The following is a 21742-nucleotide window of genomic DNA, read 5'->3' on the forward strand; positions in this document are numbered from 1 at the left end:
GGAGGGTGAAAACTCCCCCCCTGCTGTAGTGCAGGAGGCCGAATAGGCCACACTCACCATGGCCATGCCTACCCAGCAACTGGGCAGAGAACCAGTTGCTAACATTTTTGAATCCCACCGCTGTAACATACATGATACACATACATGACTGCATGTGAACCTGGGGGAATAGGTTTCTCAATTTTCAAAGCAGTGTTTTATGATGTATTTTAAGATTTCTTGAACAAGAAATTGTTTCAGACTGATGGATTAGAAAGAGGAATCCTGGACAGTGCCATTTTGGAATTTCGATGCATATACTGGCTTTTTGCTGGAGTTAACATTTTCAGCACAGAGTTCAATCATGTCTTGCTCTAGGACAGTTTCTGGATTTATTAGCATTGGAGGAGTTGTACTGTACTGAATAGAAGCCATAGCATTGTATCCTTAGGACCAGGTCTTATGAACAGCTTGCTTGGGAATGACATTGCAAACTCATTTAAAGGCAATCAGTTCAGCAGCAGAACAGAGATTTGGTGAGCAAATTACATTCTGATTATCCTTAATTCATACATTCTCCCTCTGCAAACTTACGGGTCAACTCTGTCCATCTGGCATTGGGACTGCCCATGCTACGGGCAATAAAGCCTCGTACCCCTTCGTATGGCAGCTCCCGATATCGGATGCGGAAACCTAGCAGGATGCCATTGATTTTGTCCTCAGATGGGGCCTGTATAAGAAGACACAGTGAATGCAAAGGTGACTCCTGGAAGCATAGAGTACCCACTGCAATATCTCCAAATGTGACCATTCTGGGGGATGCTTTTGTACTTTCATGCAGTCTCTGCTAGCAGGATGGAATCCAGCAATATAGGCAGAAGATGCCTCAAAACAAAGGATTAGTGGGTTGAAATAATCTCACTATCCATTTCAGATCTGTAGTCTACATTCCACACGTTGTTTTTCATAATTCCACTATAAATGTCTTTATGCTACTGGTTCTCTGCCTCCCTCCACTCTATGCATGCCAACTAGAGTTCTCTATACCCCTCAAAGAGGATTGTCCTTTCCTATCGATCCTGGGGCACAAGATCCATTTATGGTGTCCTGTGTTTCAATAGCAAAGTCAACTATACTCTACCATGAACACAGACCCTTTCTTTGTATTGGATATCATCTTGAATAATAAAGTTAGGTGCAAGTAAATGAGGAATTTTAATTCTACTTAGTCAAAATAAGTTGCAGTCCTGATATCTTTGTTCAGATTTACTTGTATAAGGTTGCATAACTAGAACTTCTGGAAAACAAGCTTAAGTCACTGTACCAAAGATCGTACAGTATAGTATCGTGATGGCAAATCTATGGCATGCATGCTACAGGTGGCATATAGAGCCTTCTCTGTCATCACCAGCTGCTCTTCCAGGTTCTGTTGCGTACTTGCACTCCAGACAGCTGGTCTGGTGCGCATGCAAACTGGCCAGCTGCTCTTGTCTGGGTTCGGGCGTGCCAGCCAGCTGCACACCGGAACTTATAAGAGGGCAGCTGGCTGGTGCGTATGAGTTAAAATGGGGAAATGAATGAAAGAATAGGTGACTCTACCTGCCAGCGGATCAACACGGATGTAGTGGTGTGTGGTGTCACTGACAAAATGGTGGGAGGTTCGTCTGGCGCTGAGGAAAAGAAGAAATACAAGTCAAATACTCAAGCTATTTTTTATGATTAAAAAAAAAGCACCAGGTATTGCAAGCTATGAAGTCGTCACCTTTCACAGAAGTTTAAATGACAACTTCTTTTTGGAGATGAGTGTGAGTACAATTTCCTTCCAGATTGGAGGATACCATGATCCTAAAACAAGATGTCTTTCTGGTACAATACTTCACTAATCTGTAAATGGGTCCACTTGTAGCAGGTTTATCTTGGCTTTTTTTAACAGCCTTATCTACTGTATGCCTCTCTTAATTTGTTAAGGAACCCTCGTTTCTTCTTATCATTCTTTTCATTAGTTTCTTTATAGATTTTACTCCATTATATTTTGTATTTACTAACTTCCATTATAACTCTATTTATCGTCTTAATTGTGCCTAACACTATTGTCTCAACTTGGTCCCAGCTGTATCAATCTGCTCAGTTTGTCACAGCAGAAAGTTTGCCTCCCACAATAGCCAGCTTTATCTATGGCTTCTTCTTTTGTAATCTAACACAAACAAGGCCATTACCAATAAAACATAAGAGATAAATCTACAATGAGGAAAAGGTGGTAGTGGATCTGAATAGGGGTTTGATGTGAAATGGGTTATTATACAAGTGGGAAACAAAAGAGTAGAGAAGGGGGCAACTCCCACCCCTTCTTTATGCTTTCTTAGACCCGATTTTGTTTTGTTTCTTTTGTCTCGTTGTAGAGCTAGTACATTTTGAAGATGAGATCTTTTCAGATAGCCTAGGCGAAAGATAATCAGGGTTTCCAGGAATGCAACAATGCCCTCACTGAATTCATATTACCTTTCACACCTCTCTTCTCAAGATTGGCGGAAAAAGGTTTTACACTGGGTAGTAATTCATGATCTTGCATGTTTGCATACCAGCCTGCAGTGTGGTGAGTGATTCTGACTCTTCACTGTATTCACTATCACCGATGTCATTGGTTGCCTTGACACGGAATTTGTAGGTGGTGAATGGCTTCAATCTGCAAATAGAATGCAAAGTTATCTGGTTTGGTTTTGGAAGAAAAAAAAATCCCACCTGTGTTTGCTGTCTTCTGCCTGCTAGCACTTACATTCTAACTTTTTTGTTTGTTTGTTCCAAGACCAGCAAATTCTTCCCAAGGTCTTTGGAAAAGCATTCTGGATGTAGCTGTGGGATTCAACATACCTAGTCCTGTTTCCAGACTTGAGAGTAAGTTATGAAAATAGACTGGGAAGCCACCCTTTAAATGGTGTCCTTGACTTATGACCAGTTAGGACCAGAATTTCTGTTGCTAAGCAAACTGATTAAATGAATCCCGCCTGATTTTTATGACCTTCTTGGCCACAGTTATTAAGCAAATCACTGCCATTTTAAAGGGAATCAAATTGTCATTGAGCAAATTCGACTTTGCTTGCCGGAAGCTGGCTGGTGAAGGTCACAAGTGGCAATCCCATGACTCTGTAAGACTGCAGTCATGCTGGTTGCCAGTGCTTGAATTCTGATCACGTGACCATGGAAATGCCGAGACAGTTGTAAGTGTGAGGACCAGTCATATAAGTCGCTTTTTTTCAGTGCCATTGTGAATTTGAACAGTTGTTGAACAAATGGTTGTCAGTCAAGGATCACCTGTAAACAGTCTTGGATTATCTGGCTACCAACAATCTGACAAATTGGAACACTGAACAACTGTTTCCCTTTCTAAATAAATGCCTCTCGCATCGCACCAGTTCCTGCCTCACCTGCTCACAATGAAGGATGTGGTGTTGTGCTTCACCGATGCAGAATGCAGCATCCATTTCCCGTCGGGGAGTTCCCGTGTTTGCACAGTGTAGTATCGGACAGGTGAGAGCCCATCACTGCCTGGCTCCCAGGACAGCAGCACATTCCTGGCCTTGACATCTTCCTGCAACACAATGGGCTTGCTGGGTGGTTGGGGACGGTCTGGGAGATAAGACAGAGACAGATCACTGAAAGCTGGTTTTGCATGGGATGAAAAAGAGACATGGCAACGATAGGAGTAGCCTGGCAATTATTTTCAGGTTGGTACAGTGCGCACAGGAATCCTGACCCTTTATTAATCTAAATATGTATTTTTTTCTCTTCTGTATTCCATCCCAAACATTATCTAATTGGTTTTGGGGTCTGGTATATTCACTGGTTTCCTATAAACCCTACTTTTCCATTTTAAAACGTTGCTTCTGTGCGATTGCAGATGGTTCACCCATTCATCCAGTTTTTAGTGATGCTTCAAACACCCCCTCCCCCTCCCTTTTTAAAAAAGCACTGTATATTAACTCTATGAAAACAGTTGGATCTGGATGACCATTCTGAAAACAGAGCATAGTTGACAAGGTTTGAGGATAAATAAATGAAAGGCACGGACTAATACTGGTAGTCCTTGACTTAAGACCACAATTCAGCCCAAAATTTCCATTGCTAAGCAAGATAGTTGTTAAATGAGCTTTGACCCATTTTATGACCTTTCTTGCCACAATTATTAAGTGAATCATTGCAATTGTTAAGTGAATCACTGCAACTGTTAAATGAATCATTGCAATTGTTAAGTGAATCACTGCAGTGTTACATTAGTTAACACGGTTAAGTGAACCTGGCTTTCCCATTGACTTTGCTTGTCAGAAGGTGTCAGCAAAAAGTGATCACATGATCCCAGGACAGTGCAACCATCATAAATACATGCCTGTTGCCAAGTGGATAAATTTTGATCATGTGACCATGGGGATGCTGCAACGGTCATAAGTATGAAAGCTAATTTAAAGTCACTTTTTCCCAGTGCCATTCTAACTTCAAATGGTGACTAAATGAATTGTTGTAAGCTGAGGACTATCTGTAACAATTTGGGTGGTTTTTTTTTTAAAGTTCATAAAGAGTTTCACAAAGAATCCTTTGCTTGTAAGGTACAGCAGAGTTTGTTCAACTGCTTAAGTAAGAAGAATGAGAAAATATTAACAAAATTAATGTGGAGAAATGGTGATCAGTTCAATCATCATTAACTATACTACAGGCCTATTAAACAAATGCCTTTGATATATGGCCATTGATATTCTATAAAGCTTCTACTCCTACTGCAATTCTTAAAAGATGAGCACCTGGGGCATATTTTTCCTGGAGTCTGAAAGAAAATGAGTTTTCCTTGAAACGGGCTGATTATTAGAAGAAAGATGGATGGGTTTTCAACAATAATTGATAATTTATTGCACAATGCAATTGTATGCAACTGTCTTAATAAGAATCTGATTTGTAATATACAAATTACCCATTCATATTTTTTATCATCTGCTTAATGGATTGTTATCAGTGCCGAACCCAGAGAATTTTGGTTTGCTCTCTTGTGGAATATTAAAATTTGCTTGCATCTGCTACTTAAGAGACAGCCTTTCACGTAGATTTCCTGAAGGCCTAACCTTCTAATTTGTCAGGAAATCCTTAAAAGCAGAAACATTTGGCAGAATTAAATTGAAGGCTTAAAGCCCAATCGGACGTCAGTCTCGACTTATTGAAGATAACCTCCAAAGGCTGAAACTTTAAAGTGAGGGGTGGGGGGATGAAATGTTGCTTCTTTCTCTCTTTTCATCTTGAGCTATGCCTTCCTTCCTTCCTTGAGGTATTTATCTGTTCAGTAGCACCTCCCTTCTCTCAAGGTGTCCTCCATGTACTGAGATGGAAGTTATACATACCGGTAGCTCTTCTCTCTTGGAAGAAAACGAATAGTGATTTATGGGAAGTGGTATGAGGAAAGGAAATGTGGAGTACAAAATGGCTGAAAATGAAAGGATTAATTCCAATACCAGTTTGCTAAATCAGACATACACTGCCTTAAGATAATTTTTCATACAGTCCTTGTGAGGCTAGGCAGAAGCTACCACACCTGAAGATTTTAAAAAAGCATGTAAGCAGGGCAGATAAAAGCTAGGAATCTTCTTTGAAAGAGTCCTTCAAAGGATAGATAAGAAGGAACCAAGAAACAAAGGGGGGGGGGAAGTTCCCCAAACCGGACAAAAGAAGATGGGCCTGAGCACATGCGAAAACCTTCCCCAAGTCCCTTCAACAGCTACCAAACTTATTCAATAAGGCAAGAATAGCTGCTAATCTTGTGAATCAATAAAGCAAGGATTTTTGGAGACAAAAGGGGTCCTGAAGCCTGCCCACTCTTTGAGTCTTCTTTGAATCCACACTTGGCAGCTTTTGTCCCTCTGACTAGTAACTGACAGCCTAATTGAGAAGGGTGTGTGTGTGTGTGTGTGTGTGTGTGTGTGTGTGAGAGACAGAGAGAGAGAGAGAGAGAGGGAGAGAACAGAGACAGAAGGAGAGACAGTGAGAGAGAGAGATAGTGTGTGTGAGAGCAAAAAAGAGACAGACAGTGAGAGAGAGAAACAGACACAGTGAGAGAGAGGAGGGAGGGAGAGAGAAAAACAGAGACAGAAAGACAGAGAGACAGTGAGAGAGAGAGTTAGTGTGTGTGAGAGAGACACAGACAGTGAGAGAGAGAAACAGTGACAGAAAGACAGAGAGACAGTGAGAGAGAGAGAGAACAGAGACAGAAAGATAGAGAGACAGTGAGAGAGAGATAGTGTGTGTGAGAGAGAAACAGAGATACAGACAGTGAGAGAGAGAAACAGACACAGTGAGAGGGGGGAGAGAAACAGAGACAAAAAGACAGGGAGACAGTGTGTGTTTGTGTGTGTGTGTGTGTGAGAGAGAGAGAAACAGAAACAGAGAGACAGTGAGAGAGAGAGAGAGACCCAGAGACAGTGTGAGAGAGAAAGAGAGACACAGACAGTGAGAGAGAGAGAGAGATAACAGAGACAGAAAGATAGACAGTGAGAGAGATAGTGTGTGTGAGAGCAAAAAAGAAACGCAGACAGTGAGAGAGAGAGAAACAGACACAGTGAGAGAGAGGGGGGAGGGAGAGAGAAAAACAGAGCCAGAAAGACAGAGAGACAGTGAGAGAGAGAGAGAAAAACAGAGCCAGAAAGACAGAGAGACAGTGAGAGAGAGAGAGAGAGAGAACAGAGACAGAAAGATAGAGACAGTGAGAGATAGTGTGTGTGAGAGAGAAACAGACAGTGAGAGAAACAGAGACACACAGAGAAACAGACACAGTGAAAGAGAGAGAGAAACAGACACAGCGAGAGAGAGGGGGGAGGGAGAGAGAGAGAAACAGAGACAGAAAGACAGAGAGACAGAGAGAGAGAGTTAGTGTGTGTGAGAGAGACACAGACAGTGAGAGAAACAGAGACAGAAAGACAGAGAGACAGTGAGAGAGAGAGAGAACAGAAACAGAAAGATAGACAGTGAGAGAGAGAGATAGTGTGTGTGTGAGAGAAACAGAGACAGAGAGACAGTGAGCGAGAGAGAAACAGACACAGTGAGAGGGGGGAGAGAAACAGAGACAAAAAGACAGGGAGACAGTGTGTGTGTGTGAGAGAGAGAGAGAGAGAAACAGAGACAGAGAGACAGTGAGGGAGAGAAAGAGAGAGAGACCCAGAGACAGTGAGAGGGAGAAACAGAGACATAGACACAGACAATGAGAGAGAGAGAGAGAGGGAGAGAGAGAGAGAAACAGACAGAAAGACAGAGAGACAGTGAGAGAGACTGTGTGTGTGTATGTGTGTGTGTGTTAGAGAGAGAGAGAGAAGTAAAGTTTGGCTGTTACTTTAAATTCACTGGTTCTCCACATATTCCAAAGAACTGGTTGTGCCTCAGTGTTGTGTGAAAGTGATTTGAGTGTGGCTGTTAACCAGAGCTGTGAGTATGCACCTGTAATATTTTTATGGTGTTAACATGCTTGGAAACAAAAATAGACTCACTGGGAAGACATGCCTAATTTTTCTCCCAACACAATTCTGGATTGTGTCTTATGTCCCACCCTAATTACCTCTTTTTTCGGTAGTAACTACTAAGGCCTCTGCAGCTTCACCCCAGCCCTTTCGGGTCTGCGCTGTGATACGGAAGAGATAGGTGGACTCAGGTCGGAGGTTGGTAGCAGTAAACTGGCGGGCGCTGGGGCTGAGGACTTCTACATTGGCTGAATTGGCAGTGGTAGTGTTGAGGCGGTGAGTGATCTGGTACGCTGCAACAGAGTCAGAATAGGATTGGATAAGAAAAGCGTTTGGCAAAAAGGGATACTGCCCTATAGAACTGTCTTTGGGGCAGCTGAAGAAATAGCTTTCCCAATGGAAGTAGACTGCAATCATGGGAGTACTGTAATCACTATCTGGGCCAGAGGTTTGATGTGGGTTCCCTTTTTTACCCTGCCACAATTTTTCTGTGGCCCTGTTTGCTCTTCAGAAAGACAAAAATGGGAGAAACTTAAGAACTCAGGTCACTCTGGAATAGGTAACGTGTCTTACCTAGAATGATACCATTGGGAGCAGCAGGAGGCTGCCAGATTAGCCGTACAGAAGTTATTCTCACTTCAGGGAAGAGAATGCCCACCGGTGGCCCCGGCACTGGAATACATCAAGACAAAAGATGATGGATGGTTAGGTTGAATGAGTCAAGTATATGTTCATTTATTCATACAGGCAGTGACTGGGATGCACATGCAAACATAGATATATACAATTGATGCTACCTGAAATTAAAATCAGTATTGCTTTTTTAGAGGACCACGACACAGGGTGTAGGGATGGGGAGCTGCTTATAATGCAGGATCAAGAGTTTATAACAGTGATGGGCAACCTTTTTGGCGTGGTGTGTCAAAAATCGGCAAAAAATCGAGCATAACTCGCGTTGTGTGTCACTTCGACAAAAACATAATTTTGCGCAATTTATAGTTTAAACTACAAAAATGTATAATTGCAATATATAATTGTATTTAATAAACCAAAAACAAATTATTTAACATACCTGCTTAGTAACTTCTTTGTTAAGCGCTTTTGCATGCTGAGCTATGGAGTGAGCAATAGCAATAGCAATATAGCAATAGCAGTAGACTTATATACCGCTTCATAGGCCTTTCAGGCCTCTCTAAGCGGTTTACAGAGAGTCAGCATATTGCCCCCAACAATCTGGGTCCTCATTTTACCCACCTCGGAAGGATGGAAGGCTGAGTCAACCCTGAGCCGGTGAGATTTGAACCGCTGACCTGCTGATCTAGCAGTAGCCTGCAGTGCTGCATTTAACCACTGCGCCACCTTGGCTCTTGGCTCAAACTTGCAGAGTTTAAATTTGTAGAGCCTTTCATAAATTTAAGGATGGAGTTAGATTGGCTCTTATAAAGATGTAGCTTCCTGGAAATGTATTCCCTCCTTTCATCCTCACTTTTTTCCAAGAGCTGGGAATGATTAGTTTCAAAATGTCTATTTATATTCCACGTTCTGCTTACTACCGTTTCAGTACATAGAACGCAAAATGATCTGCCATTTTTTCTATAATGCCATACATCTCGCTCCATGTCTCTTGAAAGGGTCGGCCACTGCCACTACCACTCCCTTTACTTAACCTTTGTTTTTTATTTTTTGGGTGCTCCATCAGTGGGCCAGTGACAGCAGATAGAATTATAGATAGCCAATTAGGGGTTAACTAGCCTAACAAGCTAACACAACCTCCCCCTCACTTATCTCAGTTATTGTGGGCAATTACAAGTCCATGGCACCCCAATAGTTGCTGCTAATGGCGCTCACAGTTCCCGTTGGCACTCCGCTGTTCCCTGCTGTGGTGCGGTCGTAACCGACAGTCCCAGGAGTAGACTCTCTGTGCCGGCCTGACTGGAGAGAGGCGCGCACTGTTCCCGCGCTCCTCTCCTGCGGGTCCTCCCTCGCCGCGCTGATGACATGTGTGCGCACGGCACGCACGCCTTACCAGCAGCCCCTGCGCTCAGAAAGGGGCGGCGGCGATACAGTAAGTGAGTGTGGGCGGGGGAGATCACACGTCCCGCCCCCCCGTTCCTCCAGCACAGATTCTTTCATCCTCGGCGGCCGTGCAGGAGCCGAGGATGAATCGCATGAAATCCTGTGCGTGTCACCCCAAATGGCTACGCGTGTCATAGGTTCGCCATCACTGGTTTATAATGATAGTGACAATGCACTGGAAAGAAGTCCAAGCTCTCTGCCAGCAAATATTGGGCTTAAGGATTTTAACAAGCTGGGTGTCAGCTCTGGAGTCTTCAGGGTTGCCACAGCCAGCAAGAATGGTCTTTGCCCCAAACTGGAAAAACAGGGAAATTCCACGGGAAGAGGAAGTAATTAGGAAAATTCTCACTTGTGCTGAAATGGATAAATTGACGTGGGGATTGAAGAACAAAGACATTTCATAATATTATAAGATCTGGGACAAATTTTATCAATGGTTGGAACAAAAAAGGAAAGACCCAAAATAAGTAATGAATAAGATTTAAAGAATGGAGATTAGAATTATGTATGAAACTATAACAGTGAAAGTGTATAAGATAAAAAAACAAAGCAATGTGGTTGGAAATATGATATTTTTATATTTGTAAATATTGAATAGGCCAAATGTGAATAAGCATGGTGGTTATAATGTATAACTTTATATCTTAGTATGTATGGCAAAAACTTTGCCAGGACGGTTACACTGTGCCCAATGTTTTAATTTGTGTTCAATAAAAAACTTTTTTTTAAAAAGGGTTGCCACAGTGAGGGTGGATGGAACTGTGGGAAAGGAGGGAGAGAGTAGAGTTAGCTGAGGGGAATATGTAGCCAAAATAACATTCTTTCTTCTGGGAACCAAGGACACTCTCACCAGCACCTGGAGGGGCCTGGCAGAAGGAGTGTGACCTGATTGGGGCATGTGATGGTTTTGTGTAATGAGGGGGAAGAACTTTAGGCTTTGAATTGGGTGGGGAAATTTCAGAGTCGGCTTTTCAGCAGCTGTGCCAATATGACCTGCCTAATAAATCTATTCTTTGAGGAAGCCTCTGGCCTGGGATTTTGATTTCGTTTTGGGCTGTTACTTGGAACCCTGACATTAACCCAACACTCTCTACTCCCCCTTCCTTTCCCCACAGCTCCATCCAGCCTCGCTGTGGCAACCCTGAAGATGCTCAAAGATGGCTCAAGGATTGGCATTAGGTGGGATGGAAGTTGATATTACAAGGGTGTGGAATGAAGTTCATGGATGACATGGAGAGAGGTGAAGGAAAATTGTACTCTTTGGCAGATCATGATGCACGGAGAATGAAAAAGGAAGTTTACTGTATGCTTAATAATTTAGAGAAAGGGTATGATTAGGGCTTGAATTATTGAACATTCTAGATGAAGATGGTGTTGATGTTTGGTTGCTACCCTTTTTTAAAAGTAAATATAGCTGAGAGACAGAGAATTATGGGACACCTACCATCATCCAGTGTGCGCTCGAGTATAGGTGGATTGCTGGGCACACCATCACCAATGCGGGTGAAAGCAAGCACCCGGATCTCATAAAGGACATATTTTCCCAAACCTATGAGCTGGGCACTCCGAGAGGCATTGCCTTCCACGAACCAGAACTGGGCCCTGGAATCTGAATCCTTTTCCTTATACATGATCTAGAAGAGAAGATGCATCAATGATAAAAATAAAGGCAAACATTCCCCTCCCCCCCCAGTGCTAATCAGGGGACCATTATGAACTGGCATCTATTCCTGTAAAGTTGATAGGATGAGAGCTCTGGGTAAGGATAAGGCGTGGCATGAAAACAGGATTTGAAGGAAGGAAAATGAGGAGGGGGAAAGAAGTAAGGCCATTTTGTGGGAACACAATAATTAAAAGACTGAACAAAATGTTCACTAAGGAATCTTCTACAATGATAGGGTCTGCAAGCAGTGATTCAGGCTGAATCACTGCTTGGAAGAAAGAGAATAAGGTTAGGTGCGGAGGAATATGGTGCTTTAGGTCAGGTCTTAGCAGTATGGCACAAGAGAAATCAAGTAGGAAAGGAATACCAAATCAAGATCTGTATTTTTAATACCTTGTAGCCTAGGATAAATCCATTTCGATCCGCTTCAGGGATGTCATTCCACCGCACTAGCATAGAGGTAGATGTGGTAGCTAGTGCTGAAATGTTGGTGGGTCCAGATGAAGGCACTGCATACACAAAACATACAGGCAAGAATTACACATTGCTACATTGTCCAGAACCTCGCATGCTAAATTCCAAGCAGGCAGTGATAAGCCTATCAGATTGTTTTAAACAGCTGGAGTGGAAAAGAATACCTGACTCCCGGGTTCGCCCCACCACAGTCTGACTCCATGGCCCAGGCCCAACAGCATTGAAGGCCTGGACCTGTATACGGTACTCGGTCCATTCCTCCAAGTCCTCAATGGTGAACTCGCGTTCCACACGGTCATGGATAGTGTTGGTCAGGGTGTGGCTGCGCCCATCAAGGCGTGAGTAGCGCAACCGGTAGCCCACCGACTCAGGGCTGCCATTGTATTCGCTCTCTGGCAGTGGCTGAGAAAAGAGAGATCCCATTACTATTGGCTGGCATTCTATTCTTCTTAGAATGGCTGCATCAAACAGGGTAACATCTGCCCTACTCAACTGAAGAGCTCTTAGGCTTTGTAAAACAGGTACTGTTTCAAAGGCTACCTTACAAGCTGCGACTTTTATGTATAAGTAGCCAAATTTCATTATTTATACTTTATAACTTTCTTCAATTGAAATGATAAATACAGAAAATGGGCTTCCGGCCAATTCATTAAAAAAAAAAAACACACCAGAAGTCATGCAAAAAGAGAGAAAAGTTTCCTTTTTTTTGGTCTTATAAGGAATGCATATGGAATAACAATCAATTTGAACCATAAGGATTTATAATCCATTTGAACCCCTAAATCCATGATGCCAAACCTATGGCACGTGTGCCACAGGTGGCATGCAGAGCCCTCTCTATGGGCATGCAAGCCGTCGCCCCAGTTTAGCTGTGCCGCACATGTGCACCAGCCTCCTGCCAGCCAGCTGGTTTTCGAGTCTTTGCTGTACACACGTAAGGGGTGGGGCACATGTGGGAGACACATGCACATGCATGGAAGTTGCATGCACACATGGGGGGGTGTCACACGCACAATGCATTATGAGTGTGCGCACGGATGTGCTTTCAGCACATCCGTGCGCAAAAAGATTAGCCATCACTGCCTAAGGTTTTGAGTCCCAATTCTTATGTTTAATAGAAAGCCATCTAACTTCTGAAGTCTTCTACCTCCAATACAGATATTACTGAAAGTTTCTGATTTGGACTTAAGAACTTCCAATATAGTCTTAGCAGATGGTAGCACCTGTCTGATTATATCATATCATTCCAAGAAGAACCAAGGAGAGTTTATTCTGGTTAGTATTTAAATGTGAGATCTCCCTGGCTAGATCAGGAAGTTCAAAAACATTTTGGCAAAAATTGTTACTAGCCATTTCCACCAAGAAAACTACATGAACATATTTGTAAAGTCATCACATCAGACTTCTGACATAAAGCCTTAATTCTTTCCCTGAATTTAATTTTGTAGCCTCTCAGTCTTAGAGAAGGATTGGTTTTAAAGTTCCTGTTAGAGGTGGCAAGAATTTTATGGCATGAGGAAAATATAATCATGACTGAGAGAAACAGGAAACCATGGATAAGTGTGTTCAAAATTAAGCCTCATTCAGCTGAAGTCTTCAGCCTCCAAAAATATCTAGCATGGGAGTGAAGGAAGGATAGCCCGATGATGCCTCTTCAATTCTCCTCATTCTGACTTTGATCTATACTTCATTTCCCACTGCTTAGTTCTTTCGTTGCTCATTACTTTTTTCATACCCCATCCTTTTCCTTAACTTTATTTCTAGAACCCTCCATTTTACCCTAACATGATAAATGACAGAAAGGGTGAAGTTATATTTCAATTGATCAATATTTCACTATAGCGATATCCCCAGCTTCTGATCCAGCCTCAACGAGCAGTCTTAGCTTCATAGAAGTTTCTCTACTAACCTTGAATTCAAATTTACTATTGAAACAAACTACTGAAGTTTGTCTGGCTCACTAGATAAATAATGATAGAGGTTGACAGCCTGCTGGGATTTGACCCTTCTCCTCTGCTTTGTTATTGTCTGCTCCCCCCCCTCCACTCCAGAAACAATTATACGGCCTCCTTAGGCTCCAGTTCTCACCATCCATCGTAGCCAGAGGCTGGTTTCACTGGCTGTTCGTACTGTAATATTGGCAGGAGATACATCAGGTGGAGCCTGCAATGTCTGGATCCTGCGGGAAGACAGGCTGGGTGGACTTGTCCCCACGATGTTCACTTGTCGCATCCGGAAACTGGTGTCAGACAGGAAATGGATTAATATTGGAAGGGAGAAGAGCACAGTAAATCCTCCATGATTCTGAACTTCTACATGTACATGCCTTTAGTGAGCTTTTGCTTTGTTTCTCCCCCTGTTCCTCTTTCCTCTTAATATCAGTAGAGGAGCCACCATATGTGATACATAAGAACATATAAATACATAGTGCCCTACAAGTTTGTTTTCATAAAGCCCATATATGAAGCAAAAAAAGATATTATGTGGGAATTGGGCTACATGTTCTAAACTAAGTGTTGGGTTTTCCAAGAAAACTTTAATGGGGAATAAGTCTATCAACAGGCTTTAGCCATGATTTTCTTATAGAGCCTCCCTGTTTGGTGGTATCAAGGTTTGAAGATGAATTTCAAGAAGCATTAGAAAGGTTTTTGTCTTGAGCCCTATTTTGGGGGTTGTTTTTTTTTGCTCAGCTCCGACTGGACTTTATGAAAAAATTGATTTTGATCTTCCTCTTCTTTATATTCTCACCATCACTGTCATAATCACCATCATTTCTACTGCCCCCTTGCAGTGGTGGGATTCAAATAATTTAACAACCAGTTCTCTGCCCTAATGATCATCTGGGTAGGTGGGGCTCAGTGGTCATGTGACTGGGTGGGCGTGGCCAACTCAAGATCACTCAGGTCAATGGGCGCTTCGCCTTAGCTGTTACAATGTCATAAGGGTTAACCGGAGAGGCAGTTTCTGTAAGCAGGTCAGTAAAGATTAGGCTAGAAACAACACTAGAATATTTCCTTCCTGCCTTCCTTACAGGATTAGCCCTGTAAAGTGGAAAAAAAACAAAAGGAGATTTCTTCCAACAATCAGTTCTCTGAACTACTTAGAAAGTTACCAACCGGTTCTCCCAAATAGGTGCAAATTGGCTGAATCCCACCACTGCTCCATTGGCATCACCACCCTTGCCTTTCTTTCCCTGTGCAACTACAGTAACACAACAATATGTAGCTTGATTGGTATCAGCATCTTTCCCTTTTCATACCACTTAGTTTTTTAAAAATAATTGTATTGCATTCAACTGATTGTCAGAATAAAATATAAATATATACAACAGTGTTAAAAAAACAAGGGCCTGAAAAATTATTAAAAGTAATTGTAAGTAAAACAACTCCCAACACTTTGACCATATTGTTTGAAAGCCTTCATTCTTGATTTCCTTATCAGAAAAAAAAATTCTAATGAAACTATGGGCATTTCCATAAATCTATTGCTGAAAAACATGTGTTGATGTCTCCTTAAATAATGGCTGACATTTTTTTCAGCTTTTCCCTTCTTCACTTGACTTACCTATAATATGTGTAGGGATTGAGATTCGGCACCTCCATGGACCGAGCTTCTGGTTCATTAGAAAGCTGGTGGATGAGCATCCACTCTTCACTCTCTCCTGTCTGACCCATCTGAAAGCAAGCAAGGCAGAGTAAAATTGGGAAAGTACGCTATTGCCTACTTCCCTAGCAAAAATGAGTTAGCTAAAATAGTAACATTTGGTATTTATGTTTCCAGGGAATGAAAAGCAAGACTGCTTTTATCTAACAGTAAAATAAATATTTGGACAAGTTTGTTAAAAAAATCACAATAATTTACTTGGGAGAATAGATTACAGCCATCTCATTATTTGTCATTATTCTGTTATTATGTTGTTGGTCTTCAAGCAGGAAAAATGCATACAAAAGTACATGCACACAAAAAAGAGAACAATAAATTAAATACACCACATTGAAAAGCCTTTTATGTAATGCATTGACCCTCCCCACTATCCTTGCTTTCACTTAGTCATTGAGATTTCAAAAGGATTGCTCATTTTCAAATCAAGGATTTTCTGCTAGAAATATTTTTACAGGTTACTATTTTTGGAGGTTATTGAATGAGATTCCTAAATAAATATGAAATCTTAAAAAGCTATGTAGTATAACTACGTATCAAATACCATTCTGTTTATTGCTCCTATGGTCTGCTATCTCTATTTACTGTTTCCTAGGCATTCTAATTCCCTTTATTTTTGCCCTCAGCCACTGTGGTACTTGGTCAAACTAAGTTTCTCTCTCTCTCTCTCTCTCTCTCTCTCTCTCTCTCTCTCTCTCTCTCCCTCCCTCTCTCTCTCTCTGTGTGTGTCTTATTTTGATCTGAAATTATAGATTCCAAGTCAAAACATTTACATGAAATGCAGTGAGAGGGAAGCTTCTTTATCTTTCATAAAACAACTCAATGAAGAACTATAAAAAGAGGAAACTTCTGCTGCTTTTTTTTTTAACCAGCAAATGAGATCTACCTTACCTGAACCTCTACCTGCCACCTGGAAATAGAAGTCTTTCCATCATAACCAGGGCGAAATTGAAGTGTGACTGAACGGGGACCAATGTTGGAGATGCCCAAATTAGTTGGAGCCCCAGGGAGCTCTGTGAACAAGAGAAAGCAGAGAACATGGAACTCATTTGGCATAACATAGACAATACCCACTTAACCAGCTATACGACATACAAAATGAAAATGGCATCTTGCCCAATTTTTGTACTGACAATTTACTTTACTAGTCGTGGCTTCCCCACTCTGGTGCCCACCAAATGGTTGATTTTCTACATCTATGATCATTAGCTTGCACAGTCCTCCCTTATGAACCTGGCTAACGGAAGTTGAAGTATTTTTCAAAGACACTAGGATGAGGAGAACTGAACTCATCTAAAAAAAATGTAATAGGAGCAAACATAACACGTGATTTGATAAGAACTGTAAGAGGGAAGACAGGATCACACTTTTCAAAAAAAATCTCTGAGGTAAAAAGAGGACAGCCAACGTATGCTACACACCATGATGCAAAGATGAAGTCGCCATTAGTATCAGATGATGAAATGTGGTTCTGCTCAAGTGGGCAAGGTGGGGTAAGGTGCAGTAGGATAGAAAAGCGGTTTAATGCTTGTGTAAATACGTGCCACATCTAAAGATTAACCTCTTATTGTAATATTTGTTGAGATCTTAGCTAAAGAAACCCAAACAAGGCCAATTCTAGACCTAGAGTCTGGCTAGTCAGGTGGTGTGCAAATTCTTACAGTAAAATAAAAAATAAATAAAATGTGAAGAGGCGATAGAACCTTGTTTCCTAAAAATCTCGGGCTTCAAGGAAACGACTGCTTCTCTAAAAGTGTCCTAAGATGTTAGGGAAGTTGAGAAGTAATACAAATAGCTTTTGACACGTAGTCTCTATGCCCTAAAATGCATCACTTTATATAATTCGCAGAATCTGATTACATTTGCGCTCATACTTAATGAGTAACAAAACCATTTTCTAAGAATAGGTTGGTTCAGAAAGAAACAACCTTGAGCCAAGAAGCATCAGAGAAACATTGATCCCTCATAGGGAAGGAGAACATTCTCAAGAGTTAAGTCCAGAAAGCAGTACAATTTCTTCAGGACTAAAAGCATCCAGATCTCCCTAACAATTACAAAGATTTTGTCATTGCCCTCATCTCCTGCTTATGTGTTTCCACCAAGCACCTGGCTAGTCACTGCAGAAAATGAATCCAGGAGTAAATAGGCCTTTGGTCTGATCCAGCTGGAAGGATTAAGCATCCTTCTCTTCTGCCTGCAACTCCACAGAAAAGAGTGTCTATTAGAGCAGTGCAATGCTTTAGATTCAGTTTGGAAGAGGTGCTTTGGAATGCACGGGAGCATGAAAGCAGCATCTGTCTACAACTTGTTAAAGCTTTTGTATCTCTCCAAAGCATTGGTGCCTATGGGTTTCACAACATGTATATTGTGTGTTGCTTGTTCCCCAAGCATCAAGACCTGCCAACAGCAGCAGATAATCTAAATGACCCTAACCTCAGCCCACAATCAAGAAATGGGAATAAACAACAAACAGCTTTTGGTGACTGACATGGTGGCTTATTAATGATGCATTAAGTAGGATCGCCACCTATTTGGCGCAGGCTTGGAATTGGCACAGGCTTCAAACAAATATCTAAAGTGATTTGAATATTCATCGTATTCAAAACTTCCATCTCATGAAGGTCACCAGTGGAGCTGACAGTGTTGTCTGTAATTTCATATTCATTACTTTGATGTTTGTTAATTTAATAATGCTGAAGCTTGAGAGTAGTTGCTTGTTGTTAGATTGTGACGGGTGTGTTATGTGCCTGAATAAACGAAGCACACACACTCAAATTAATTGAATTACTGAAGAGAACAAATATTGAAATTAATTGAGATTGACAAAGTCAAAGTTCAGTCAGGCAAACTGAATTAAATCAGGTATGGAATATTATGTACTTCAGAAAATGCACCTTCAAAGCTGCAGAAGAAGGTAAGAAAAGGCAAGAGGACGATTCATTCTTCATTAAGGGAAGAACACAATACGTTAGACAAGGTTGGTTCCTTGCTAAATTGTGTTACGCAACACAGCAGAAATATGCTGGAAAAAACATTGTCCCTTTATTTAAGATTCATTGTAATTATTTGTATTCATGTCTTCCTTTAACATGCCTTGAAGTTGCATTTGTAGTTTTGAAGGCCCGGGGTATCATGACTTCTAATTGCTTAGTGTTCCAAACTGATGCCCCTCAAAGGTTAAGAGTTCAATTAGGGAAATTTCCTGAAAGTAGCTGAATCAGTTTGAGCGCTCAGATCAGCAGGTTCACTCTCTTGTAGAAGAAGATATTAGTCTTATTAATTTTCCCAGCAGGTAGCAATAGATTCTGAGACAAGACAGGTTAGCAGCTTGCAAGAGGCTAGGATTTCTATCACTAGTATACAGAACCAAATAAAGAACTGCTGCTCAGAATAATTGCCCAAAAAATCCCAACTTTTTTGTACTGGGAAAAAGTACAGCATCTTTTGTACTTGTACTGTTCTTTTGGACAACAGTCCAAAAACATATGTGGGAAGAGGGACAGAAAGGGTGGGAGAGGGAGATATCTTTCCTGTTATCACCTCTTCCCTTTTTCTGAAAAAAGAAATCAAACCTGTTAACCAAGTAAAAGGTAAACTTGACCATTGTCAAAACATTCCCTTTCTTCACAAAAAAAAAATCGAAAATCCACAAGGAAAATTTGGGGGACTATCGTTTTCACTAAATGATTAATTGAAATGTATTATCTTCTAGTGGAATTCTACTTGTAACTACTTGAAATATCTGGACTTAGCAGTTTCTCTCTGTACTTATTATTGGGCCTGTAGTTCATTTGTATGTACAGCCGCCTTTCTATCATAAGTTCCTGTCAAATGCATCCATACATTGGTTGCAAACAAAGAATTGTGCCCGCCATTGTATTCTTGTAGAATCTTCATTCTAAGCTAAAGGGCAGAGACCGAGGGATCTCTGCTAAGCCTGCTAATTGCTGCAGGAAGACCAATAAACCAAGCTTACCTGGGGGAACCCCAGAAGAAATGGTAGAGGAAGAAACCAGTCCTTGTCCCTTGGATGTCATGGCTGCCACTTCAATAGTATAGGTGGTCAAGGCAGTGAGGCCAGTAACACGATACTCCAGGGTGACGTTGGGGAGGTAGTGTGTGACGCGGGTGTTTGTGCGGTTGTATTCCTCCCAGGAGATTCGGTAGCCTAAAAGAATCCACAATGTATATAGATACTGTACATAGCACCACACATCGTATATTCCTAGCCAGGATACAGACAAAACAAACCCAAATAACTCAGTAAAACCTTTAAAATCTACTTATTACAAGGAGAGAGAGCGGGGGGCTGCATGATTTCCGAAGAAATAGATATCAAAAGTCTGGTTCCCAAAATATTTATGATGAAAATTTCACTACAGCCATTAATTTTATCCTCAGATCCTCAGCAATCTTTTTGTTCTACCTCATGTGTCCTCATCATTGCCATCCTAAACATTGACAGGGGAACCACAAAATTAATCTTAATTTAAGGCTTTTAATGTTTTATACCTATGCTTTTATTCTATTGTAAGCTGCCCAGAGTTACTCAGGTCAGTGAGATGGGCAGCATATACAGCTAATCATAAAAATGAATGAAAGAATGAATGAATGAATTGACTGAATGAATCCTCAAGGATGAATGAAACCTCAAGGATGAGCCTCTTAATCTGGAAGTTTGTCTTCTTACCTGTTAAAATGCCATTCTTTTCCAAGGGCTCTTGCCAGCTAACCTTCAAAGATGTGTCTAAGATCTCATTGAAGCTGAGATGTCCCACTGGACCCGGAACTAGTCAAACAAAGAATCCATCAGCCAGAAAATTACAACAGAACAACCATTCTGTTAATTCTTCAAAAGGATAAGCTAGTGTCCCCGACTTTCCAGAGGAATACATTAAACCTCTTTGGGAATGGTTGAAAAGTAAGCATCAGGGCCTTCAGAGAAATATGGCAGTTTCACCAATGAAACGCTATACCTTTCAGCTGAGGCAATAACAAGATTTCTGCAATGGAAGTGGGTGTTTAAAATATGCTGCCTGGTGTGTGTAAGGAAAGTGTGGGCCCATAGTTAATGTACATATAGGAATCCAAGAGCTGGGCCTTGCCCAGCTCCAAAGGGAAAGGCCGTACCGTCCTCATGGGTGCGCACCAGCTGTGGTGGGCTGCGGGGTCCATCGCCTGGAGTAGTGAAACACAGGACTGAGGTGAAATATTCTGTGAATTTCTTGAGACCTGAGATGTAACCAACATGGATATTGTCTTGGAAGTTAGGCCGTACTGTCACCACAGTCATATCTTCTTCTTGTACTGGTTCCCAGGCAATCAGCTGAGAGAAAATGAATATAATCATATTTTGATCAGATTAGTCTAGGTAAATACATTACACGAATGCAAGAAATAAGTAATTAAATCCACCAGTGGGAAAAATTAAATCAGGAAGAAGGTTTATTTAGGAGTGGCAAACAATGCTACTTAATTAAGTGAAAACAAAAGAGAGTCAAATTTAAACATTTTTTTTCTTCCTCAGGTTTAGACAAAATTTGAGATTTCATGTGGGGATGGTATTTTATTTTATACCCAAACAGACTACAATATAATAAGGTGTTCTTACACAGAGAAATATTTAGTAAAGGTGATTCAGGAAGGTTTTCTACAGAGGTAGGTTCTGTCATCCTTCACTGATTTTCTCCATTCAATCATGCCCTAAAAACAAGTCTGTCTTTATCTATCTACTAGCTAATAACCCAGCATTGCCCAGGTATTTATAGATGTTGAAGCATTTCTCTGACATGGAGCCATTGAGAGGGCCCTTTCTTCCCCCTACTCCCATGTCCATCATCCCTGCCCTCTCCCTTCCCCCTCCCATGCGCTCCTCTTTCCCGCCCTGTCTACGATCCTGGCCCTTTGCCCCAAATCCATCATGTGCTTCCCCACTGTTCCACTGGAGGGGAAACATCACGGCTGGCTTTCCAGAGGAAGCTATGAACTTACATCACAAACATGGGAGAAGACCCGAATACAACAAGAGCCGCATATCTCCACCCGTGAAAATCTACAAACACACACACGCACACGTATGTATGTATGTGTGTGTGTGCATATATACATATATATATTAAGTATAATATGATATAATATGATATGATATAATATTATATTATATAAGTATGTATGTATGTAGGTATGTATGTATAGTGTGTGTGTGTGTGTGTGTGTGTGTGTGTGTGTGTGTGTGTGTATAGACTTGTGGACTTCAACTCCCAGAATTCCACAGCCAGGCATGCTCAGTTCCGATTTAAAGTGACAGCATTTTTCTCCCTTGCAAAATAAGTTTTCCCATTCTTTTTCTTCTCCCTCCCCCTCCTTCCTCCCTCTCTCTCTCCCTCCCCCCTCTCTCAAACAGACACAC

General features: G+C 41.5%; 1 protein-coding gene across 1 annotated transcript in view; it reads right to left on the reverse strand.

Annotated features, from left to right (window-relative positions):
• Nucleotides 1-21742, reverse strand: part of SDK2 (sidekick cell adhesion molecule 2) — a 186716-nt gene that overhangs the window by 35760 nt on the left and 129214 nt on the right. The window contains 15 exon segments of the mRNA XM_032208636.1: nt 574-709; nt 1579-1649; nt 2559-2662; nt 3402-3603; nt 7559-7753; nt 8034-8132; nt 10981-11170; nt 11593-11708; nt 11838-12075; nt 13762-13912; nt 15238-15347; nt 16225-16346; nt 19310-19501; nt 20024-20122; nt 20464-20659. Coding sequence (XP_032064527.1) covers nt 574-709; nt 1579-1649; nt 2559-2662; nt 3402-3603; nt 7559-7753; nt 8034-8132; nt 10981-11170; nt 11593-11708; nt 11838-12075; nt 13762-13912; nt 15238-15347; nt 16225-16346; nt 19310-19501; nt 20024-20122; nt 20464-20659 — 2221 coding nt within the window.

The sequence above is a fragment of the Thamnophis elegans genome, chromosome 2 (genome assembly GCF_009769535.1).
Source record: "Thamnophis elegans isolate rThaEle1 chromosome 2, rThaEle1.pri, whole genome shotgun sequence".
Lineage (NCBI taxonomy): Eukaryota > Metazoa > Chordata > Lepidosauria > Squamata > Colubridae > Thamnophis > Thamnophis elegans.